The sequence below is a fragment of the Felis catus genome, chromosome A1 (genome assembly GCF_018350175.1).
Source record: "Felis catus isolate Fca126 chromosome A1, F.catus_Fca126_mat1.0, whole genome shotgun sequence".
NCBI lineage: Eukaryota > Metazoa > Chordata > Mammalia > Carnivora > Felidae > Felis > Felis catus.
The window spans coordinates 195,892,041-195,918,468 of NC_058368.1; the positions used below are offsets into that span (position 1 = coordinate 195,892,041).

General features: G+C 38.7%; 1 protein-coding gene and 1 non-coding gene across 4 annotated transcripts in view; both read left to right on the forward strand.

Annotated features, from left to right (window-relative positions):
- Nucleotides 1–491: 491 nt before the first annotated feature.
- DCTN4 (dynactin subunit 4) overlaps nt 492–26,428 on the forward strand; it is a 31,779-nt gene continuing 5,842 nt past the window's right edge. The window contains exons 1-12 of one of the 3 annotated variants that reach the window (XM_019810590.3): nt 492–664; nt 3,092–3,162; nt 5,621–5,799; nt 11,062–11,105; nt 13,399–13,506; nt 14,734–14,754; nt 15,194–15,267; nt 15,496–15,608; nt 16,323–16,432; nt 21,728–21,801; nt 23,943–23,997; nt 24,981–25,088. In XM_019810590.3, the coding sequence (XP_019666149.1) occupies nt 530–664; nt 3,092–3,162; nt 5,621–5,799; nt 11,062–11,105; nt 13,399–13,506; nt 14,734–14,754; nt 15,194–15,267; nt 15,496–15,608; nt 16,323–16,432; nt 21,728–21,801; nt 23,943–23,997; nt 24,981–25,088 (1,092 nt within the window). In that variant the 5' untranslated portion in view covers nt 492–529. Of the gene's footprint in view, nt 665–1,448; nt 1,750–3,091; nt 3,163–5,620; nt 5,800–11,061; nt 11,106–13,398; nt 13,507–14,733; nt 14,755–15,193; nt 15,268–15,495; nt 15,609–16,322; nt 16,433–21,727; nt 21,802–23,942; nt 23,998–24,980; nt 25,089–26,428 lie in introns of those variants that run through there. The other 2 variants (XM_045036781.1, XM_003981390.5) reach the window with 2 other exon arrangements.
- LOC111556838 lies at nt 14,367–14,470 on the forward strand. Its single transcript, XR_002736558.1, has one exon. It is a non-coding gene; the product is annotated as a U6 spliceosomal RNA (small nuclear RNA).

Consider the following 26,428-nt stretch of genomic DNA (forward strand, 5'->3'; position numbering starts at 1 on the left):
AATGAATGAGAAATGGTTTCTGTGTGGAGGAGCTCAGTCTAGGAAATTTCCAACGAGATAATGTCTATGAAGATTTCCTACAGGTCAGTGGCAGGTGTGGTGTGACTCTTAACCTTCCGGTTCCGAAGGCACTCTGTCCCTGAGATCTTCCATCTACCTTCTGGAAGTAGGTCTGGAAGGTGAGGGCAGGAGAGGCGGTTGTAAATTAAACAAAAGAGCATCCTTTCCTTCTGGAGAAACAAGGAAAAGGAGAGCTCCGGGCCAGTGTGGATTTGACCTGTGATTGCGTACCTAATGACCGAAAGGTCAGACTTCCGTCCGGGCAGCAAACGCCCACTGAAACGCTGGGGGAGAAACGGGGATTCCCAGCTGCGCACGCGCACTTTAGCTTTCGCCGAGCGCCAGGCCCCCTCTAGATCGGAAACCTTACGCAGTCTCCTACGAAAGACGTAGGAAAAGCGGCGTGGAAAACGCAGGCTCTTGGGTCACGTGACGCGGCGAGAGCGTCGTTGGCTCCTCCCCCTCCAAGATGGCGTCCCTGCTGCAATCGGAGCGGGTTCTGTACCTGGTCCAGGGAGAAAAGAAGGTTCGGGCCCCGCTCTCGCAGCTTTATTTCTGCCGCTATTGTAGCGAGCTGCGGTCGCTGGAATGTGTGTCTCACGAGGTAACGCAGTCGTCCCATGAAGTGTGTGTGTGTGTTGGGGGAGGGGAGAAGGGTTCGTCCTAGTCACCGCGACTGGCGGGTAGTTATTTCCTAGCTTGGTGATTGGCTGTGTCTTCTGTCGCTCAAATTTGCTTGCGATTTAATTTGCTTGTAATTTGTCATTTGGAAAGAAGGAGCGGCCTTGGGTGGGGCTGAGCTGATCTTTTGGTTCTAGAGCACCCTTTGATTGGATAGACTTGACTTTGGGGACCCTGGCCGTCTCCTGGGAGTGGGTTGGTAATTGGGTGGGTTGGGGAGGAAGGTGTAAAGGTGCTTATTCAGGCTACTTGAGGGGCAAGATAACAGTCTTTCCTGATTGATACCGGGTGGAGCCCGCAGGCATTCTCATTCATGCTCCTCCCATCCTGGAAGTTCTGCCCCCTACTTTGGCCAGAAACTGGGCCTTCCTCTGTCTGCCCGGGCTGTGTTCTGGCTCATGCCTAGGCCTGCAGCAAGGAAGAGGTTGGGTTGGGGCAAATTGAGTGAAAAGCGCTTAGAATAAGGTCTGTCGTGTAAGAAGCTCAAAGGGTTCTATTCATGGCGCTTCTCCAGAGGGAATGGTGCTGGCCTTCGCAGGCACAAGTGGGGTTGGAAGTGGGATTGCTTAGAACGTAAAAGACCTACCCCATTTTTTTAAATTATCAAATAAAATTCCCAAACTACTGCACCATTTGGCACATCTTGTTATTCATTTAGTAAGCTTCGGAAATTAAAAGACGAGTAAGACAGAAATCCTGCTGTTGAGTGATTCATGCTCTGGTTAAGGAAAAGCTACTGGTAACAGTTACTGTTTATTCAGTGCTTTCTGTATGCTGTGGTTTACCTAAGGCCAATAGAATGAATACCTTTTTAAAAAACTATTTTGTAGTTAGAGCAACAGGCACAATGTTTGCCCTACATCACACAGCCAAAAATTTGGGGGTGGCAGGGAAGATCAGGATTTGAAACTCTGCAGGCTTTCAAATCAGGATTTGAAACCTGATTCAGAGAACTTCATTGAAGATCCCTGGACTGTTAAAAGTGCATATGAAAACGTGTCCTATACTGTAAGCCATTTTACACATTATTGTTAATAATAATTATCTTGTTGGGTGTATTTTTCATAGTATTAAGAATTGTCAGAGAAAGCAGTTAAATAATACGAGAGAAAAATCCATGCCATATTATATACGCAATAGTTCTTGTATTTTTTTTCTCCATTAGTATTTTATCTGTGTATATCTCTTTAGCGGGTCCTTTGTCTTTTAGATGTTTCCTATTCCAGCTTCACCTCCAGAATTTATTGGATTAGAGTCTCGTTTGGTGGTCATTAGAGAGATCAGTCTCCATGATTTCTAAGGATCTGTTAGAGAGTCTGTGACCACAACTTTTACAGACAGACTGGTGTGTACCTGGGCGTTTGGGGTTTGGAGAAGGAAGAGGCTAGTGAGGGGTGGAGGAACCCAGAAACTTCTTGGCGAGAACCTGAGATTGGATCTGCATGTGAAGGGACGGGCATAATTTGAAAAGAGCCACAGGAAGGAACAAATTATAGTTTGCCTTTTATGATGAACAAGTGTAAATATTAGTTAGCAATACTGTCTGTTCCTGGAGATTATTTAAGCAGCACCTTTATTTTTTCAAAGGTAGTCCTGTGTATAGCAGATGATGAAAGAAGAAGCCAATTTCTATCATCATATTGATATTCAAATAAATCTGTGTTTACATCTGAAGGTGATTAGGGTTACTAGAATTGTCAAACAGGATCTACCTACATTAAAGAAAATTATTATTCAGACCTTAAAAAATACAATGAATTTAATTTTCTACTGTGTTTTTGAGTTAAACACAATAAGACTATCTTGCTAGCTTAGTAGTTTAATTTGCCATTTAAATATTTCCATAGTTGGCTCTAGCTGATTTTGTAAATGTTAATCTATACTTCTGCAAATGTGTAATACTTCAGTAAGGAGAAAACTTTTAAGTCTTCCTTAACAATTTAAGTGTGGTCAAGTTATTACAGTCCATTAAAGCTAAGCAGGATGGAAGGATATTTGATCACAGCTTCACAAATTGGGTTATTTTATTTCATTAATCTGTTCCTTAGATCATCATAGAGTTCTTCTTACAAAGACAACTTTTAACACATCTCATACATGATACCCTGATGAAAGGGAACAGGAAAGAGCAGAAAGGAAAAGTGGAAGGGTTTTAGGAAATCCAGAGGATAAGAAAAAACTTGGTTGAAGAATAAACCCTAAGCTGAAAACAGTCTAGATTCTTTGGCAGATCAGTGGTTTCTCACTTGCCACTGAAGTATATTTTAGAATTCACTATTTGGCGTAGCCATATATACAAGCTAGACCGAGTGCCTTTTTCTCTGATTTTTTATTTCTTGTTTCTTTCTAGGTGGACTCCCATTATTGTCCCAGTTGCTTAGAAAATATGCCATCGGCTGAAGCCAAACTAAAAAAGAATAGGTGAGACTGGGATCCATTTTTTTTCTGTTTTCCTCAACTATTTTTTGAATAAAACACATGGAATTAACTCTCATTTTTAACTAGCTGATTTTCATTTTTTAGCATCACCTTTGCTAAAGATGAAATGTCCTTTGATTTTTTAAATTAATTTTCTATTTTAGGACAGTTTTAGACTTAAGAAGTATTGTGAAGATGGTACAGAGAATTCTATTACTTCATACACAGACTCCCGTATTGTTAATGTCTTGCATTATATGGTATATTTCCTTCAAATTAATGAACAGCATTGGTACTTTATTATTAAATAAATGCTATATTTTATTCAGGTTGCCTCAGTTTTTCCCTAATCTCCTTTTTATGTTCCAGGATTCTATTTAGGATACCCACATTATATTTAATAGTGATGTCTCCTTAGGCTCCTCTTGCTGTGACACTTTCTTAAACTTTTCTTGGTTGTGATGACCTTAAAGGTTTTGAGGAGTACAGGTAAGATATTTTGTAGAATGTGCTTCAAACGGAATTTGAATTTGATGTTTTTCTCGTCAGCGGGGGAAATGTGTTATAGGGAGGAAGACAACAGCGGTAAAGTGCATCTTTTGTTACATCACATCAGGGGTACATACCATCAATAGGACTTATTACTGTTGATGTTAACCTTGATCACCTGGCTTGAGCTAGTATTTTTCAGGTTTCTCTGATGTAGAGTTACTCTTTTTCTCCTTTTTTATACTGCACTCTTTGGAAGAAAAGCCACTATTACAGTCAACACTCAAATCGTGGGGAGTTATGCTTCCCCTCTGTGAGGGTTATCTACACCAATTATTTGGAATTCTTTTGCATGGAAGATTTTTCTCTCCTCCCCTATTTATTTATCTAATCATTTACTTAAAGCATGAATATTGATTTCATATACCTTAGGATATAATCCAATACTCCTTCCTTCCTTCCTTCCCTCCCTCCCTCCCTCCCTCCCTCCCTCCCTCCCTCCCTCCCTCCCTCCAGCTTTGGCCATTGGAGCTCCTTCTGTAGACTCCTGTAACCCTTTTACCACCCCCACCATTGCATGGGCGGGGAGTTTGGGAGGTTGTTCATTTGTTTGAGCATTTTCTGACTTTCTGGTATTGCAAGATAATCCAGGCTCATCCCAGGACTCTGCCTCAGTCCTGAATTAGCCATTTCTCTAATTAGTCTAAAGAGTTTAAAGTCTCTTTCTCTAAAGAGTCCTGGTTCCTTTTATTGGAAAACTGGTGTTAAAAACCAAGATCTGGGTAGTAGGTATGTTTGTTGCTACTGGGTGCCATTTGGTTTTTAGCTTAGCATGTATACCTCCATAGATGCGAACCACTATTACTTATCCTTCCTGAACCCAAGAAATAGCTCCTGATGATCCAGACACTGTTTTTTGTATGCTGTCCACACATTAATTTTTATTTAATCCTCAAAATACCAGTGAGCAGTAAACAGTGGGCAGGTACTATTATTATCCTTATATGAGGATGTTATCCACATGGCAAAATACCGCATAATTAGAGTTATGGAGCAGAGCTTCAGAACAAGTCCAGGAGTGGAAGTGAAATCTTAATAATCTCAGATGGTGAAAATTAAAAGCAGCAAGGCCCAGGAGCCCCTGGAGGGGAAACATTGGCTGAGCACTAGGAAGAGTAGTGCCTAAGGAGAGAACAGAAAGCCTGAAAATGCACTGCTTCTGAACTACTGCAGTTTGATGGCACTGTTTGGTTGCTGGGTTGGTTCTGGCACAGCACACAAGCAGTTATTTTCCAAACCCAGTTTCACAGCTTATTGTATTGTTGCCTCCCAGGTTTCCATTGTGCAACTGCTCTTCCTCTCTCAAGGCATGAGCTGTGACATTTGTCTTCGTCAGAAATCTTTGTGATCTGTACAAGCCTAAAAAGAGGCTGAAACAGTTAACCCCAGACTATTTAACAGTGATTCCCTCTGTGGAGTAGGATTGGGTTAGGCTCTAATTCTTCAGGAACTTTGGTGCTGATTGCATTTTTTACAAAAAATAATGAACATTATTATTATAAAAATATATTAATTTTTTTTAATTTTTAATGTTTTTTATTTGTTTATGAGAAAGAGAGAGAGAGCATGAGCCAGGGGAGGGGCAGAGAGTGAGGGAGACACAGAATCTGAAGCAGGCTCCAGGCTCCGAGCTGTCAGCACAGAGCCTGACGTGGGGTTCGAACTCGTGAACAACGAGATCATGACCTGAGCTAAAGTTGGACCCTTATCCGACTGAGCCACCCAGGTGCCCCTATTTTTAAAATTTTTAAACAAGGTTTTAATACTTTTTTTTATTTCTTATTGTTTGAGGGTCACTCCTTCCTTATAGTTCTCTCTTGAATTCCTAACACCTAGAACAATGTGTGGCACATAGCAGGTGCTTGATAAATATTTGTGAAATGAGTGGACAGTTGTGTTTGTTGTGTTATAGGTGTGCCAACTGCTTTGACTGTCCCGGATGTATGCACACTCTCTCCACTCGGGCAACGAGCATCTCCACACAGCTTCCAGATGACCCAGCCAAGACCACCATGAAGAAAGCCTATTACCTGGCCTGTGGATTTTGTCGCTGGACATCTAGAGATGTAGGCATGGCAGACAAATCTGTGGGTGAGTCAGGTGGACTTCAGCATGAGATTTTGTGAAATTGGCAGTGCTGTAATCGCCCACAGATTATTATTTCTGTTACCTGTGGAAGGTAGGAGCTAAATTCCGAGCTAAATCTTTCATGTTCCCAAATTCTCACATTTGTGGGCTACGATGTTTCATCTAAAACTGGGTAAACTAGTTTTCTTAGAGTTAGTAAAACAGTATTGATAAATCTGACACTTTCTTAGAATCAAAATATTAATGCTCTTCATAAAAAAGAAACACTCCTGATGATGAAAGACATCATGAACAGATCTAAAAGATAAAAGTAACAAGACTAAGAAAAATATTTGGATCATATGTAACAGACTGAAGGTAAATAAACAAAAATAAAGAACCCTTGTAAATCAAGGAAGAGACCCCAAAGAAACACTGGGCTAAGGATAAGAATAGCAGCTGTCATGGGGCGCCTGGGTGGCTCAGTCAGTTGAGCGTCTGACTTCGGCTCAGGTCACGATCTCACGGTTCGTGAGTTCGAGCCCCGCGTCAGGCTCTGGGCTGATGGCTCAGAGCCTGGAGCCTGCTTCCAGTTCTGTGTCTCCCTCTCTCTCTGCCCCTCCCCCATTCATGCTCTGTCTCTCTCTGTCTCAAAAATAAACAAACATTAAAAAAAAATTTTTTTAAAAAAGAATAGCAGCTGTCAGAAGTGGAAATAAAAATGATGAATAACCAAAGTGTATGCATGGAAGGACCCACAGTAGGGTTACAATGATACTCTATTTTCACAAGTCCCATCCCTCGTGTTTCCTTACCCTTGAAGTATTTTAGGCCTTTCTTTTTATTTCTACTCTTTCTTTGAATATCATGAAATGCCTTGTACTATTAATATTCTGTATATGTGAGTTTTTCAGGTGTTTTTAACACTACTAGGTGTTTCTTGGGAACAAAGACTTTGTTTTGAATGTCTGAATTTTTCATTTAGTTTTCGTTGTTCAGGTGATTGGATTTTTGTTTCCACACGCAACTTGGTGAGGTAAATTTTTTAAGTCAATAAATATGCACAAAGGTATGTTTAACTTTATCAGTAATCAGGGAAATGCAAATGAAAACTTCATTGATTTGACAAACTTTTAAAATCTGTTAATATCAAGGGTTGGCAAGAATATGGGAGAATAGTCATTTCATGTACTACTGCCTTGGAGAGCAGTTTGATAACATTTATTAAATTTATTTCTTTTTATTTTTATTAAAAAAATGTATTTAAGTGATCTCTATACCCAACATGAGGCTTGAACTCACAACCCCGAGATAAAGAGTCACATGTTCCTCCAACTGAGCCAGCCAGGCACCTCTATTTATATTTATTTTTATTTTAACAAAATAATGACATTTTATTTACTTATTTAACTCCAGTACAGTTAACATACAGTATTACATTAGTTTCAGGTATATAATATAGTGATTCAACAATTCTATATATTATTCAGTGCTCATCATGATAGTGTATTCTTAAATCTCCTTCACCATTTATTTTAACTTAAAGATTTTTTGTTAATGTTTGTTTATTTTTGAGAGAGAGAGACCGAGTGTGAATGGAGAAGAGGAAGGGGCAGAGAGAGAGGGAGACACAGAATCTGAAGCAGGCTCCAGGCTCTGAGCTGTCAGCACAGAGCCTGACTCAGGGCTGGAACCCACAAACCATGAGATTATGACCTGAGCCAAAGTCAGACACTTAACTGACTGAGCCACCCAGGGGCTTCACCTTCACCATTTATTAAATTGCTTTTGTTCTTCTCCCCAACAATTCCATATGCAAATATCCCGGAGCATTCAAACACATCCTCAAATGTGCGTATGTAAAATGTTTGTCAGTGAAACAGAAAAACTGTGTTGGTTTGGACCTAAAGACCTAAGGCCCTGATTACCTCTCCATCATTTGAGTATTTCAGAGCAGAGATTGCACTTATTTTCAGTAAAGGAAACTTCCTTTATTTTTACATTTCATCTGTACTCCATGGTTAACACCAGAAAGTAGAAACTGTGTACAGTCAGTTAAAAATCTTGAGTTGCTATTTAGTTTTTATAAAAACAGTAGTATTGCTAACTCCTCATTGTCGTTTTATTTCTGAAATTGAATGAAATTTCAATTCTGAAACTTGATTTAGACTTGTTAAAAATTTGTTATTTTGGGATTTTCATTAAAATTTCAGCTTACTAGTCTATGAGGAAGCCCATAACAAACTCATTATGTCAGTTGACATAACAAAAGTGAAGATGGACTTTAAAAACTTTTTGTGTGTGAGAAAGCACGTGTGTGTGCATGTTGGGGGGGAAGTGGGGCACAGAGGGTGAAGGAGAGAGAATCTTAAGCAGGCTCTAAGCAGGGCTTTGTCTCACGACTGTGAGATCATGGGACCTGAGCCAAAGTCAAGAGTTGGATGCTTAACCGACTGAGGCACCCGGGCACTAAAGACTTACAGATTTTCACACACTTTAGAAGTAAATATGGATGAAGTTTCTTTAGATTCAACTCTGTTCTTAAAAATTTAAGATTTGATTCTGTGGTGTTTGCTCTTTTCGTTTAGAATGCTTGAGCTCTTGGTTATTTTCTGACTTTGTACATGAGGTTGGTAAAATACTCCTCAAAAGCAAAAGTTAACAAGTGTATCTTTAGTTCCTTAAGAATGTTCATTGGTGGATAGATATTTCCTGAAATGTGATTTGTGTTAGAAAGATCCTTCCTATAGCATCTTTTTAGATCATTAGTAAATATTTGCATGGGTTTTTTTTTTTTTTTTTTGAGTATTTTTTTTAAGTTCATTTATTTATTTTGAGAGAGAAAGAGTATGAGTCTGGGAGGGGCAGAGAGAGAGACAGAGAGAGAATCAATCCAAGCAGGTTCTGCACTGTCAGCACAGAGCCCAATGTGGGGCTTGATCTCACGAACCATGAGATCATGACCTGAGCCGAAGTCAGATGCTTAACCAACTGAGCCACCTAGGCGCCCCTGTTTGTGTGTGTTTTAATGTCAGTGTGGCAAGTAAGTTGTTTGAATTTGCTTGCAAATTTAATTATGAAAAACAACCCACAGTGGCATAGTACATATGCCCCAGTGAGTTGAAGTGTATTTTTCTACATTTGTATTTTGTGTCTTGTTATCAAGTTATAGAAACAACGCCCAGAAGTCCAAATAGATTTCTCAGTGTTACTCTGTAGAGAATGTTTTATGCTTTTTAGATTATGAGCCATTAGGGTTGGAAAATTTATATTTCAGAACTTAAAACCTGTGTTTACTTCAGAAATCTATCTTCTCTAGGGTATCTTGACAATGATAATTGAATACTAGGAGCTCTTAAAGAGTACAGTTTTTTCTTTCATGATGTCATTGGCGTGTGAGAAGCTCTGAAACCACTTTAGAACTATTTGTTTATTTGTAAGTAAGCCATTGTGTCTGTAAAGTGCAGAGAAATGAGATTGTTATGTTTCCCAAATTGCTCTTCAGAATAAATTACCGGTTCTAAAGAAGCAATTAGGTAAAAACATCCAGAGTTTTCAAAATATTACAACTAAAACATTGCTTTCACATAATTGTTTTTCATGTTTGTCTCAAGTAAGGCAGCGTTTAAAATACAAATATTGTACTAAAGGATGTTAATTGTTGCAGTTTCTTGCAAGAAGGTATGGTGTCACCTTCAACAAGCGTCCTTTTTGTTTTGGAAAAGGTTATTTTTAGTTACACAAATAATACAAATTCGTGTATTTATCTTCCAGCTGCAGAAATTAAACAGAACCAAAACAGTTTAAGCCCTTGTGTAGGCCTTTCCATACCGCATCCCCCTTCCTCTGCCTCCTAAAGAGAGGCAATCATCCCAGTCCTGAATTTAGAGTTTATCAGTGCCCATGCCTGTCTTTATACTTCTCCATATATGTATGTAGCCACTGCCAAATGTTTTTCAATTGGAAACAAATGGAAAAACACTGCATGCATTCTGCTACAACTTTTCTCTGTCAGCATTATGTTCGTGGTATGTAGTTGATTTATGCATGACTTACCACAGTGTACCCACTCAGTCTCTTCTGATGGACACTTAGGCTGTTTTCATTTTTTGGATTTTGACAACAGTACTGTTAGAAACATTGTACATATTTCCTGAGTCACAAGAGTAAAGTTTTCTCTACATAACTGAAAGTAAAATTGCTTAAGTTGTGTACATCTTTAGCGCTCCAAAATGGCTTCCCAACTTTGGTCCCACCAGTAACAAGGGTAGACTACCCATTCCTCCAGATTGTTGGCAGGTCTAGTATTGTTGGACTTCTTCCAGATTTTTCCAAACTGATGGTTGTAAAGCGGTATCTCGTTATAGTTTGCTTTTCAGCTTTTTTTGGTTAGCTTTATTGAGATACACAGTAACAGTTGACTCTTGAACAGTGCAGAGGTTAGAGATGTTGACCTGCCCCCCCCCCCCATGCAGTCGAAAATCTGCTATAACTTTTGACTCCAGCAAAACAACTACTAATAGCTTACTGTTGACTGGAAGTCTTACTGATAACATAAATAGTTGATTAACACATATTTTGCATGTTATATGTATTGTATACATATATATTCTTATAATAAAATAAGCTAGAGAAAAAATGAGAAAAAAATACATTTACATTACTGTACTGTACTTATTGAAAAAAATCCACTTATAAGTAGACCCATGCAGTTCAAACCCATGTTGTTCAGGGGTCAGCTATATTCATTATGGTTTTACTTTTAACTTTCTGGAACAATCTTTTCCATTATGATTTGTGCGGTGTATTTCTTATGTAAGAAATTCTTCTCTAAATCAAGGTGATAGAACATACAAATTGCACAGTGTTATAGGTAAGAGCAGGGTCTTAAGAATCAGGCTACTTGAGTTTGAATCCTAGCTTCACCACTTACTATCTATGTGACTTTGAGCCTCAGTTTCCTCATTTGTAAAATGAGACTGATAATAAGAATGCCCATCTCAGAGGGCTATTATGAGTATAAAAGGGTATGTAATACATTTCAAATACCTGGCACAGAAACTAAGCATGTGTTAGTTGTGGTGGGAGCGGTTATCTTTATCACCGTCATTATTTTTAGTGAAAATTTTGTTCTGAGTGTCCTGGTATATATAATTTATAGGACTGTTAGAAGTTCTGTGATTTTATGTGTTTAAGTTGCATTATTTGGCCTGCAGATGATCCGGTTTTTATGAAAATGTAAATATTAAATTATGAAAATTTGTTTAACGTTCCTTTGTCTTGCAGCTAGTGGTGGTTGGCAGGAACCCGAAAATCCTCACACGCAACGGGTGAGTGAAGTGTCGTCAGAGAGAGGATGAACTAAAAAGATGGAGGGAAAGCTGAAGATCTTCCATGTTACGGACTATGGATGTGGCATATGCTTAGAAACCTGTGATGTGTTTTTTGGTGTCTGTTACACATAGAAAGTGCTTCTCATAAGACATTAAGTCACAATGGCTGTGTTTTCCAGTGTGACTTAAGTTCATAGAAAAACCTAGCTGTAGCTTTAGTTCTGTGGTCAGGTTGTGAATCAGAATAAGGACATAGTATGTGTTTGTTTCTGTTTGTCATGTATCCGCCAACTAAGTTAAGGTTCTGTTTGTTCTCAAATGCTCTTGGAAATACCATGGACATATAGATGTCTGAACTCCTAGAAACACCACACATATAAGATGCCCTTGGATGAAGCAGTGGTTGCTGATAGAAGCACGACTCGAGCATTCTTTAACAGTTTAAAGTGAATTGATCTGTTTGGGAGGTACCTGAGCTGATTTCGTTGCCGTGGAAACTCAAACATGAGAAAGAAGATGACATACTAGTGAAATGAAGGACTTACGGTCAGGCTGTACATTAAACAGTGACTTCTAATCACTCACCTGTGATATCAGCAAAAGTTAGAAATACCATGGATGAGAGTGTGAGGAATTGGACCTTTCACATACCCTATTGTTAGTGTAAATTAGTACAGATTTCTTGAGCTCTCAACAGCATCTACTTTATGAACTGTGACCTACGGAAATACTTGCATTTATGCACAAAGATATGTATATTCGTTGACCAGACATTTATTGAGCACTTATCATGTTCCAGGGGCCATGCTGAACAGTAGGGATACATGGTCCCTTTCTTTATAGAGCTGAAGTCCAATGGGGAAATAAAACTTGATCAAATTATCCCCAGATAGAGGAGAAAGGGTGCTATGTGATGTGAAGGAGAAAGAAATTGTGCCATGTGAACACTTAAAGAAATTGTTTTCATCTTTATTTATCTTTGAGAGCGGGGGACAGGGGCAGAGGGAAAGAGAGAGAGAGAGAATCTAAAACAGGCTCCATGCTTAGTGCAGAGCCTGATGCAGGGCTTGATCCCATGACCCTGGGATCATGACCTGAGCTGAAACCAAGAGTCAGATGCTCAACTGACTGAGCCACCTGGGCCCCTTGTGAACCTTTATTAGGGAGATTTCAGCTAGTTGAGTCCATGTCTGAGGACTGTGCTGAGCTCTGAGGACAAATAGGCACAGAAGGGAAAGAATTCAAGACAGAGAAACAGCACATACAGGGAGCTTATAAGTGGAAGAAGCAAAACAAGTTGTAGACAAGAAGGGGAGTGTGACCAGAGCACAGCACAGTATCAGACAAATGGACAGAAGAATGTGGGGTTGGACCATGTGGGACCACATGGACCAAGTCAGGGAGATTGAGAAGCTTTGAACTGTTTTTAAACTAAGTGCTGACGAGATCACATTAGTGCTTCTAAGAAGTAATTGCTGAACTGAAAGTGCATATCAGGAAGCCATTAAAGTCGCATCATAGGAAGTGCTTAAATACCTTAACAGATATCTGTGTTACACGATAAGACGCAGCCTTGAAAACAATGAGATCTGTTGACTGGATGAAAAGTTCCTAATACTTCTAGTCAAATAAAAAGTTATAATTTATTTCTCCTATCTTAAAAGTGTTTTCAGACCTATGAAAGCTACATATGTATACATGGTGTTTTTGTTTTAATGTATGCAGATTGTAATATTATCGTACCCATGTCTGTGTGTAAGAATGCTATCTAAGCTGATAATTGTGGATGCCTCTGGTGAGGGGAAGGGTGGACTTGGGCACAAGAGAAAAGAGAAGTATCACTTTTTATTCTTTATGTTAAATATTGTTTGAACTTTTCACAACATATATTGCTCTTAGGATTAAAATATGTTTTAAAAATGAAAAGGTATGAGTGGTGGAGAAGACAGTACAAGCTGTCACAGTCTTAGATGTCCTGTGGCCATGCAGAGAAAATGGGAGCAATTGTGAGGGGAAATAAGTAAAGAAGTAAAAGAATAATAAAAAGAGGGCTTGAAATTTCCAAGCCTTTTCATTGCCCACTTCTTCCTATTGCCACAGTTTCCATTTTAATTCTGCAAACAATTGAGAGAAATGTGATAAAGAGAAATTCTCTTTGAAGGGCAAACTTGACTACTGTAGTAATTTGTCTCCTTCATTCGTTATGTGTCCAGTCAGTGGTGTTGATTAATTTTGCATATTTCCTGTTAGCTTTCTATGAAACAAATACTGCATCTTTGATTTCTTACAGATGAACAAACTGATTGAGTATTACCAACAGCTTGCTCAGAAAGAGAAGGTTGAACGAGATCGCAAGAAACTAGCACGGCGTAGAAACTATATGCCTTTGGCTTTTTCGGTGAGGACTTGGTCCAGAAAAGGAGTGCGCATTTCATTGATCGAGGCCTGTGTGGCATGAGAACAGTGACCCTTTCGGAAATTGGCCACTGTCCTTAGATTCCTGAATGATGAGTAGCAGAGAATCCTAGTGTCTAAGTCTAGCAGTTAACGCTTTTGCCATATCACGAGTTCTATTTGAGTTCTTTCAGTTTTAAGGACATTTGTGTTCCTTTTTGCATCACTGTCCTCTCTCTCCTGATTATTCCCCACAGCTCATGTTTAATTTTGTAGGCATCACAGAACTCTTAAACAGAAAGTCAGAAGAAGGTGGGCAAGTGGTAGGTTTTATTCGCATTACCCAGTAGCCCACCTTTGACATCCTGTAGTAATGGTTTTCCAGCTCTCATGATTATTTCTGGCACCTTCCTATGTTTCTCCAGTGTGAAGAACACTGACTTTTACACAATGCATTTGGGTGGTTAAATAAATAGTAACATATGTGCGTGTAATTGTTAGGAATTATTTATGGAAGTCACTGTCGACTAGTTTGTACTACCAATCCAGAAGCAAAAGGTTAGGATTTGGCGCTTTTGTTATTGTCCCCCAAGTTTCATTTGCTGTCACAGAACAATTTCTTTTCTCCATGCTTGCTGGGGGCCCAGCAGGTTGACATTGAATACATAACATTTATTGAAGGACAGTGATGTCTCAGGCACCGTGCTAAGTGCTTTTCCCATTTTATTTAATTCTCACAAAAATCCTGTAGGGTAGTTTGACAATTGAGGAAATGTAACTTACCATCCTGCTTCTGTATGACAATTAGTTTAAATCACTGAAACTCTAAGTGTTGGTGAGGTCCATATAAAAACCTTTAGTTTTGTGCTCGCTTTAGCAGCACATATACTAAAATTGGAACGACAGAGAAGGTTAGCACGGCCCCTGCACAAGGATAAATGCAAATTTGTGAAGCGTTCTATAAAAAAAAACCAACTTAGTATTTAATAAAACATTAAGACATGCAAGGCATCTACATTTGCCAGAGACTTTAATGAAGGCTAAATAAAACTTATGGAATAGTTCAGTGCTATAATCAGCATACGCACTAGTATGTTTAGGAGAGGAATTTGAATTAAAGGCATTATTCTTCCAGCTTCCCTTATAACCTGCCTGCTGTATGAGTTTGCTTCTATCTTATGCTGCATTTTTTTGTCTCTGTTGCAACCTGCTGCTATTTGGGGGCCTACAGCAACACACTATTCATGTAGTGGTAAGTTCTCTTTTATGATTCTTGCTAACCCTGAAGAAGTTAGCAGGTGATCACTGGTGTTCCATGAAGACATTCATCATGTAGCTTAGACACTCCACATAGTTCTGGTCTAAGCCATAGAGCCATTGCTTAGATACTTTTAGATTAATAGTAAAAAATAAAAATAAATAAAAATCACATTTAGTTCAATTTTTCTGTACTAATATAGTTTCAGTCTCCATGTGTGATGCTTTTATTATTCTTTTAAGAATAAAGTGATGTGGGGCTACAAATTTCTTTCTTTAAAAGGAACTTTAAATTAGCCATTTTTTTTTTTTTTTTTTTTTTTTTTTGCTTATTTCCCTGAGCTTCTCATGCTGTCCCACCCCAAAATCTTTCTTTTGGTAAATAGGATGTATAAATACGGGATTTGTAATTGGAATTTCTGAACTCTCTTTAGGACAAATATGGTCTTGGAACGAGGCTTCAGCGACCACGAGCTGGTGCAACCATCAGTACCCTTGCCGGACTGTCGTAAGTTTGGACATTAAATGGCTTGGAGGAGAAAAGCAGGTATCAAAATGAATATTGAAGGAATGTGATGTAAAACAGTGGCCACTGGGGAAGAACAGTCTCATGCTTAGAAAAGACCTGAGCAGAGAAGGAATGTCCTACAATACAAGAATGCTTCAGTTATTGCTATCATAGACTTTGAATATAGTCAGGTGGACCTTTGAGAAATTAGTGCTTTTTATCTTTTAGCCTTAAAGAAGGAGAGGACCAAAAAGAGATAAAGATTGAGCCAGCTCAGGCCGTGGACGAAGTAGAACCTCTACCTGAAGATTACTATACAAGGCCAGTCAATTTAACAGAAGGTAATATTTTACATTATTCTACTTTGTTTCTATTTCACATCTAATCTGCTTTGGTTACTAAATGCTCTGGATTTTGAGTTTTTTTTTTAAATGGGTACTTATTTTTGAGATAGAGACAGAGTATGAGCCAGGGAGGGGTAGAGAGAGAGGGAGACACAGAACCAAAGCAGGCTCTAGGGTCCAGGGTGTCAGGACAGAGCCTGACACAGGGCTTGAACCCATGAATTGTGAGACCATGACCTGAGCCAAAGTCGGACACTTGACCAACTGAGCCACCCAGGCACCCCTGGGTTTTGAGATTTTTAATGCCATAGCTGTTAGTAGTAAAATAAATCAAGTAGCAAGTGAGATGGATACAATCATTTGAAGAACTTTAAAAAAAAATTTTTTTTGAGAGAGAGACAGAGTGTGAGTGGGGAAAGGTTAGAGAGAGAAAGAGACACAGAATCCAAAGCCAAGCTCCGAGCTGTCAACAGAGTCTGATGGGGGGCTTGAACTCACAAACTGTGAGACCATGACTTGAGCTGAAGTTTGATGCTTAACTGACTGAGTCACCTAGACACCCCTGAGGAACTTTAAAATGTCAAATTTCAATATAGTAGTTTTTTGAAGAACTATTCACAAAGGAAGTGTTGTTTCATGTGATAATTTCATATAAGCCTGATTTTGACCAAGTCATTACAAACTAAGCCTGGTTCCTGCCTTTCATACTAGTGACCACCCTTCAGCAGCGCCTCTTGCAGCCTGACTTCCAGCCAGTCTGTGCCTCACAGCTCTATCCTCGTCACAAACATCTTCTGATCAAGCGGTCCCTGCGCTGTCGGGTAATTATTCCATTTTGTAGAGTTGCCATTTGTATAAGAGAAAAGCAAAAATAAATTAAACATTGGGATCTGACTAACATCGAAACTTTTGGGGACGTAGTAAATATAAAGAATGCTTACAGAGAATGTACTAGGTGTCTAGGCATCATTTTAAATGCCTTCAAGATAAAAATCCTTACAACTATGAGATATGGGTACTATTGTTACCCCTGTTTTATAGATGCGGAAACTGAGGTACCTAAAGGTTAATAAGTTCATAGCACTAACCCCTAAGAAAATCATGAAAGAATATATAACTTTTAGGCTAATAAAGAGGAAACGAAAAGGAGTAATAATAATTTAAAAGAAAGCAAGAAAGGAAAGACAACAGCAAAATCGAGCCTCTAGGAATTTATAACACAAACAACTGAATTTTTTCAGTAAATAAATTATAAAAGAAAACAAAAAAAAAAGGGAAAGAAACCTTTTAGATCAGTGCTATTCAGCAGAACTTCTTCTGATGATGGAAATGTTCTGTATTTGCACAGTCCCAACATGGTAGCCACTAGTCGCATGTTGCTATTTAGCACCTGAAATGTGGCTGAGGTGCTAAATCTTTCAAATGACCACTTGTGACCAGTGGCTACTGTTAACAATACAGCTCTAGAAGAGATCTACCAAACATAGTATGTAGACTTCATTTAGATCCCAATTCAAACAAAACATAAGAAAGGGGCCAGGGAGCGGGGAGGAAAGGAAGAAACGTTTATGAAATCTTTGGGGAGATTTAAACACTAGCTGGATTTTTGATGCTATCAAAAGAACTTTCCATGTTTTTAACGGATAAAAATAGTATTGTTATTTTTAAAAATATCTTTCAGAGATACATACCAAAACATTTATGGATGAAATGACATGATGTCTGATACTTGTTTCAAAACAATCAGGCATGGTGAATGGGTGAGAGTATAAATGAAACCAGATTGGTCATTGTTGCTAATAGGTTGCTAATTTGTTGAAGCTGTGTGACATGTACTAGGAATTTCTACTACTAATTTGTATTTTGCATATATAAGAATATTTCTATAATGAAAAAGCCCTTCAAAAAAGAAGGAAAGGGGTGCCTGGGTGGCTCAGCTGATTGTGTCCAACCTCGGCTCAGGTCATGATCTATCAGTTTGTGAGTTCGAGCCCCACATCAGGCTCTCTGGTCTCAGCGCAGAGCCTGCTTCAGATCGTTTGTCTCCCTCTCTCTCTGCTCCTCCCCTGCTCGTGCGCACTCTCTCTCTCTCTCTCTCTTTCAAAAAATAAATAACATTTAAAAGATAAAAAAAAAAAGGAAAAGATACTGGCTTCTAATTGTGGAATGAATAAGTCACTGGAATAAAAGGCACAGCGTAAGGAATATAGTCAATGATGTTGTAGTAGTGCTGGATGGTGACAGACAGTGGCTACGCTTATGGTGAGCACAGCATAGCTTAAAGGGATGTTGAGTCACTACGTTGTACACTTGAAATTAATGTAGCATTGTATGTCAACTGTACTCAACAAATTTTAAAAAATAAGAAGGAAGGAAAAGCCCATTTTAAGTATAAAGACATGTATTGATTAAAAGTAAATAGGTATAGACAGATAAACATGCTAACACTAATCTTTCTAATCAAGAAAGCAAGTGTAGCTATCTTAGTTTCAGACAGAGCAGATTTCAAAGTAAAGAAAGTTAACAGGGATAAAGAAGGGCATCACATAATGATAAAGGGGCTAATTTTCCAGGAAGACCTAACAATTCTTAACATGTATATGCCTAACACTAGTGTCAAACTATGTGCGGCAAAACCTGATAGAGCTGCAGGAAGAAATAGATGAATCCACCCTCATAGTTGACATTTCATCACCCCTTTCTCAGAAACGGACAGATGCAGCAGGCAGAAAATTAGTAAGGACATAGCTGAACTCAACAACGTCATCCATCACTGGATAAAATTGACATTTGGAGACTGCTTCACCTAGCAACAGCAGAATATACATTGTTCGCAAACTCATCTGGAACATTCACCAAGGCAGTCTACATTTTAGGCCAGAAAAAGAACAAAACAAAACAAAAAGCTCATCATAATGGATTTGAAAGAATAGAAATCATACAATGTCTACTCTCAGGCCACCGTGGGATTAAACTAGGAAGTAAGAGAAAACTAGAAAGTTAGCAAATATGTGGAGATTAAACAACACATTTCTATTCTAAATAGCATGTGTCAAAGAAGAAGCCTCAAGAGAAATTTAAAAATACTTTAAGCTAAATAAAAATGAAAACTACTTATCAAAATTTGTGTGATGCTGGGGCGCCTGGGTGGCTCAGTCAGTTAAGCATCCAACTTCGGCTCAGGTCGTGATCTCACGGTCCGTGAGTTCGAGCCCCACGTCGGGCTCTGTGCTGACAGCTCAGAGTCTGGATCCTGTTTCAGATTCTGTGTCTCCCTCTTTCTCTCTCCTTCCCTGCTTATGCTCTGTCTCTCACTTCTCAAAAATAAATAAACGTTAAAAAAAAAATTTTTTAAAGAAAAATTTGTGTGATGCTGTGAAAGCCATGCTTAGAGAGAAATTTATAGTATTACATTCATAGATTAGAAAAAGAGGAGAGATCTAAAATCAGTCATCTAAGTTTTCACCTTGGGAAACTGGAAAAAGAAGAGCAAATTAAATCCACAGTAAGCAGAAGAAAAGAAATAATAAGAATTCAAGCAGAAGTCAATAAAATTGAAAATAGGAAATCAGTAGAGAAAATCAACAAAACCAAAAGTTGATTCTTTGAAAAGACCAATAAAATTGATAAGCCTCTCTCCAGGCTAAGTAGGGAAAAAAGAGAGAGGGCACGAATTACTAGTCAAATGAAAAAGGGGACATCACTAGAGATCCGTGAAAATCAGAAGGATAATAAATACTATGAACTCTGTGCCCACAAATCTGATAAAAGAAGAAATGTGTGATCTGAATAGGCTTATGTCTATTAAATAATAAATTGAATCACTAATAACCTTCAAAACCGAAAGTCCTAGGCTCACACGTGTTTACTGGTGAATTCTACCACATATTTAATTACACCAATTCTTGTTTTTTTTTTTAGTGTTTGTTTATTTTTGAAGGAGAGAGAGACAGAGTATGAGCGGAAAGAGGGAGACAGAATCTGAAGCATGCTCCAAGCTCTGAGTTGTCAGCACAGAGCTGGATTTGAGACTTGAACTCACGAGCTGTGGGATCATGACTTGAGCCAAAGTCAGATGTTTAACCGACTGAGCCACCCAGGCACCCCAATTATACCAAATCTTATAATGACTTTTTAGAAGGTAGAAGCAAAGGGAATACATCCTAATTCATTCTATGAGGCCAGTATCACCCTAATACTAACCAGGGAGACATTACAAGAAAAGTACAGATCAGTGTCTCATGAACATACGTGCAAAAATCTTCAACAGAATATTAGCAAATCAAATCCAAAAAAGTATTAAAAGAATCATACACCATAACCAAGTGGGATATATTCTTGGGATGCAGGGCTGGTTCAACATTTAAAGATCAATGAAATCTGTCACATCAGCAGACTTAAAAAAAAAAAAAAAATCACATGATCATATTGATAGATGCAGAAAAGGCATTTGACAAAATCAAACACCCATTCATGATAAAAAGAAAAAAAACTCAAAAACAGGAATAGTGAACTTTCTCTACTTGATACAGACTGTCTATCAAAAGAAAAGAAAGGGAGGAGCGCCTGGGTGGCTCATTCAGTTCAGCATCTGACTCTTGATTTCGGCTCAGTTCGTGATCTCACAGTTCATGGGATCAAGTATCATGTCGGGCTTTCTGCTGGCAGTACAGAGCCTGCTTGGGATGCTCTCTTCCCCTCCCCCCACTTGTACTCTTTCTCTCTTCTCTCAAAATAAACATTAAAAAAAACTTTTTATTTATTTATTTAAAGAGAGTGCGGGAGGGGCAGAGAGAGAGGGGAAAGAGAGAGAAAATCCCAAGCAGGCTCCACGTTGCCAGTGCAGAGCCCAGTGTAGGGCTTGAACCCACAAACTGTGAGATCATGACCTGAGCTGAAACCAAGAGTTGGATACTCAACTGACTGAGCCACCCAGGCGCTCCAATAAATAAACATTTAAAAAAATAATAAAGGATTAGTGTCCAGAATACATGAAGAACTTTAGCAAATTAGTAAGGAAAAGATAACAACGGGATAAAAATACCCAGTAAATAGTAACATGCAAGTCATGACAGAGGAAATCCCAGTAGCCAGTAAACATGAAAAATATTCCTACAGTAATCTAGAAAGTGTCTGTTAAAACTACAGTGAGACACCATTTGATAGTTACCAGGTTAGCAAAACATAACGCGTGGGAAATGATTGTACAAGAATCCTCATTGCTGCATTATTTATAGTAGCAAAGTCATGGAAACATCCTAGATATCCATCAATTTGGGCATAGAAATGATGACAGTAGGATACAGAGGTACCTCTGTGTGTGGACATGGAATACCAAGACAGGAAGTGAAGACAAAGGGCAGAGGAGTATATAAAATGCTCCCTTTTGTGTTACTGCTCCCTTTTGTGTTACTCCCTTTTGTGCGTCTGTGTATACTTGTACATGCATAGGCTATTTGTGAAAAAAACACGAGAAACGGGTTGGGTTCTGGGGAGCGGGACAAGGGGACAAGTGATGGGTACCTTTACGCTGTACTTTTTTGTACTATTAAGAAATTTTTTTAACCAGACGTATGTAGTACCCATTCAAGAAAGTAAGTAAATAATTGTTACTGTATTTTAAAGCATGGAATCTGGAAACACACTATGTGGATTTAAATCCCAGCTTTTCTTATTGGATCCGTGAAGTAGTACAGATTACTCATCCTTCCCATGCCCCATTGTCATCACCTGTAAAATGGGGACAGTAATAGTTACGGTACATAACTTTCCTCATAAAGTGGATGTGATGTTTAAATCCACTTAAACTAAGGAGCACGTTGCTCAACACACATAATATGTACCCAGTATGTGTTATTATTTCAGCAGTTGTTAGGCCCCACAAAGGTAGGATAGTATTTGATAGTGTGGTTGCTTATATCCACAAGTCCAAAACATCATCTTTTGTAACTTGTGGTAATCAGTAGCATACACACTTTCAAAGTATATGTGGTCTTAGAGCAGAATGAAACGACAAACCTTGAGTAAATGCTGTCCTTCTGAATTTAGCAGCTCTGTGGATCCAGCACGGGTGTTCTTGTTTTCCTCTGATACGTATTAGAATTTTTTCTTTTTAGAAATGTGAACATAATTTGAGCAAGCCAGAATTTAATCCAACATCTATCAAATTCAAAATCCAGCTGGTTGCTGTGTGAGTATTTTGGGATTGGTGTTTTTAGTTACTGTTTTTTGGCTTTTTTCATTATGAAATGTATTTACTCTGGGCTTACAAGAAGAAAATGACATCAGAACAGTTTTGCTATTTCTTCTGTTTAGATTTTGAACTACGTATCATGAAGTTAAATACAAATTATAGACCTAGAATCAAGGGTGTTTGTACTAGGGACACAGGGACAGTGTGGTCCGGGGCAGAGATTGTTTTGTTTGTTATTGGACAGAGAGTCGCCGGTCACTCATTACAAATTACAAAGTGCCTAATTTTGGTATTGATCCAAAATATCAAAGTAAAAAATAATAAAGTATGGCAAATTGAAGAGTATCCCTTTCATTGTTCATCTTAATTATGTTCTGATAACAGTCTTTGGGATAAAAGTGATTATTAGTGTTAATTCACTGGGACTTGTCAAGAGAAGGGAATTTTATGTACGAAAATCACCTTTCAAACAAGAAAAGTAGTTTGAGAAATTAGGAAAATAATTGTCTTGATTTTAGGGCAAGAGAGCTCTTCCTAAGTAAGGGAGGAAACCCAGAAACCACTAAAGAAAATAGACAGCTTTGCTCTTAGCAAAAAAAAAAAAAAAAAAAAAAAAAAGACAACAAAGTCCTGGGACAGACAGTAGAGTAGGAAAGAGTATTTGGTATTCCATGATAGATAAAAATTTGATGTCCCTGGAAGACAGAATTCCCACAAATTGGGAAGGTAAAAATGGGAGTAGGACAAAGGATTTGAACTGGCAGCTTATAGAAGAGGAATTTCAAATGGTTAATGGATACATGGAAAGATACTGAGACTTGTTAGGAGAAGTTTAATAAAGATCATTTAGTGCTCATGAGAATGTGGGGAAACGTATTTGCATACACTGTTGGTAGGCTTGTAGATTGCTTTATGGAGTCTTTTTGGAGAGTGGTCTGGAATATCCAGACAAAATTACATAGACTAAACCCAGGAGTACTGTCTCAGGAATCTATTCTTTGAAGCAAAAGCACCAATATCTAAAGATGCATATGTAAGGATGTGTATTACAACGTTTCAGTGACAAAAAGGTAGAAACGCTTTCTGTGTCAAGCCAATTAACCATTAAAAACTAGTTGATTAAATTGAGGTACTCTCAGGGTATAGAATATTATGCAGCACTTCTACATAAGTCGTCTCAGCAGTCAAAAACATTGAGAATAGGTGTATAAACACCGAGCTGGGATTTGACTCTGGGCAGTTTTGAGTTCAGACTAAGCACATGTGAGTGTAATATTCTATTTTCTTACTTAAAGAGGCAGCAAAGGGGTACCTGGGTGGCTCAGTCGGTTAAGCATTCAACTTTGGCTCATGTAATGATCTCATGGTTCATGAGTTCAAGCCCCATGTTGGGTTCTCTGCTGTCATCACAGAGCCTGCTTTAGATCCTCTGTCTCCCTCTGTGTCTGCCCCACCCCTGCTCACACACACACTCTCTGAAAAATAAACATTTATGTTAAAAAAAAAAAAAAAAGGCAACAAAACATACAGTAGTTAAGGGCAAGGACCCTGGAGCTACACTGTGTGAGTTTGAATCCTGGCCACTCACCAGTAAGTTACTTCTCCCAAGCCTAGTTTCTTCATCTCTGTAATGGGGATGATGATGATAATACTTGTGTCATGCAGTTACAGTGAAGATTATGTAAGTTAATTTTTTAAGTGTTTAAAACATTGCCTGGCATGCATAGTGCTTTGTAAAAGTGTTTGGTAAGTAATGTGGTGGTGTTTTTACACCCCTGGATGGTGTTACTAAGTCAGTCTTGGGTCCCATAACCAGTTGCCTTTTAGATTTACAGAAATGAATTAATAAAATCTCAAAAAATATGTCTAGCAAACGTATAAGGAAGATGTCCACCATGATACACACAGATATATGGGCCCTAAACTAGAAATGTGCTTAAGATTTAAGAAAGAACTCCTTAGCAGTTGGTTTCATTTCTTAAGTTCTTATTATGATGATATCATATGATTCTTTAAAATTCTATTTCTGTGCCATGTTCTAATCAAAGAAATCTTTGCTGTACTCACTTAAAAAAAAAGTAACAATAATTTTAAGAGACTTCAATGAACATTAATGTATTTTTTTTATTCATGCATAGCAATTATATTCCAGAAGTGAGAATCATGTCAATTCCCAACCTTCGCTACATGAAGGTTAGTACTTTGCTTGTTAACAGGGAGACAAAGGATTGATCAGAGATGTGTGCATGTATGTATGTGGGTGGCTGTGCGAGATTCAAAAGCAAGGGATAGAAAAGAAAGGAATCATAAAGGAATTGCGATTTTTAATTTCTTTAAGCAGGGATTCTTGACAACAGCATCTTTGGCATACATTTAGAAGGAGTAGTGTGTACATTATACAAAGATGGAATCATGGGTGGGGAAAGAAAGAAGATGTTTTACCCCACAAGCATCTTTAGCCACGTGATTCCACCATCTCATGCCTGTGAGTGTATCAGATAATCAGGAATCAACTGGATTTCTTTACCATGGCCTTTCTCTTCTTTGAGGTCCTTATCTGTGCCCCCTCCTCCTACCCCCCACCATGAGTTGTAGAATATTCTGCAGCAGCCTCTTTAGTTCTTTCCTTCCATGCTGCTTATGAAGATGTTTATGTAGTCCATGTTCATTTAAAAGATTTTGCTAATCTCAACAAAGTACCAAATAAGGGCAAATTATGGTTCAAGAAATCATAAAAATCTGTTAAGTCTTGATGAATGATTTTTTCTATGTCTGCTTACCCTGTGGCTTTCATATTTATGAGGACTTCTTTTTCAGTCTCTAAGTGGAGGGCTGGGTGGAACAAGAGTTACAAACTTTTATTGCTTAGATAATGTATAGTCCCCAGATTTTCTGGATCTAGTAACTGGCCCTTTCTGTGGGATCTGTCCTATTTCCTCATGTGATAGCAACTCCAGAGCATACATAGCCTGACATATAAATAATAGAATAGGAATCAGTGAGCACTTGGAGGACCCAGTGATGTAGAGGTGTAGGTAGGTGTTAACTACTCAGAAATAATGGGGGGATTGCCGGGAAGGTGACAGTTTTGTGAAATGCTTGGTATAGCAACTAAGAAAGTGGCCCTAGGTGGCAGTAGTAGAACATGTCTAAGAGAGGCTTTTCGTGTTCTCCAGGAGAGCCAGGTCCTCCTGACGCTTACGAATCCAGTGGAGAACCTCACCCATGTGACACTGGTGGAGTGTGAGGAGGGAGACCCGGATAATATCAATAGCACTGCTAAGGTAGGTGCATTTTGCCTTATCCTGATGGACCCTTACTTTTCCTGGAGGGGCCTTTTGACCTGGCTTAAAGGACTCCATGCTGTCTTCCGTTTCCATATCCAAGTCGTCATCAGGTTCTTTTGATTTTACCTCTTGAGTTTTTTTTTACTTTATGCACAATCACCCTACCATTGCTCTGTTGGAAGGTCTCTTCCGTTCTTACGTGCACTGTGACAGTAACTTCCTGGCTGCCTTATTTTGGGTCCACCCCCACTTCCATTCCAGCCCATCTTCTGTCTTAACCCCGAAGTGATCTTTCTAAAATCTAACTTTGATCATGACATGCTGATCATTGGCATCCCTCTGACTTGGGAAAGAAACCCAGATTCCTCGGCATAGCAGAAGAGCTTAATGGCCTTCCCTCTATCTTTTCTTCCAGGATGACCTTCTGTTTTTTTTAAAAAAAAAAATTTATGGTTTTTGTTGTTGTTGTTTTGCTTTTTAATTTTTGAGAGAGACAGAGCTTGAGTGGGGGAGGGGCAGAGAGAGAGGGATACACAGAATCCAAAGTAGGCTCCAGGCTCTGAGCTGTCAGCACAGAGCCCGACACAGGGCTCGAACTCACGAGCTGTGAGATCATGACCTGAGCTGAAGTCGGACACTTAACTGACTGAGCCACCCAGGCACCCCTTTAATTTAAAAAAAAAATTTTTTTTTAATGCTTTATTTTATTTTTGAGAGAGAGAGATTGAGAGCAGGGGAGGAGCAGACAGAATCTGAAACAGGCTTCAGGCTTCAAGCTGTCAGCACAGAGCCTGATGCAGGGCTTGAACCCACAAACCATGAGATCATGACCTGAGCCGAAGTCAGATGCTTAACCAACTGAGCCACCCAGGCACCCCTCCATTAAATTTTTTCTTTTAATATTTATTTATTTTTTGAGAGAGAGAGAGAGCATGCGAGCAAGGAGAGGCAGAGAGAGAGGGAAACACAGAATCCTAAGCAGGCTCCTGGCTCGAACCCATGAGTCACGAGGTCATGACCTGAGCCGAAGTCGGAAGCTTAAGCAACTGAGCCATCCAGGTGCACCTTTCATTCTGCTTTTTAATGATTTCACTTACTAGCATCATTTTCAAGAGATGACACTCATCTGTCCTTACTCTTTTTAAAAGTTTGTGGTTTTTAAAACTGTTTATTTAATTTTAAGTAAGTTAACATACAGGGTAATATTGGTTTCAGGGGTGAAACCCAATGATTCATCACTTACATATAACACCCAGTGCTCATCCCAACAAATGCCCTTCTATCATCCATTTATTTATTTTTTTTTTTAATTTTTTTTTTTTAACGTTTATTTATTT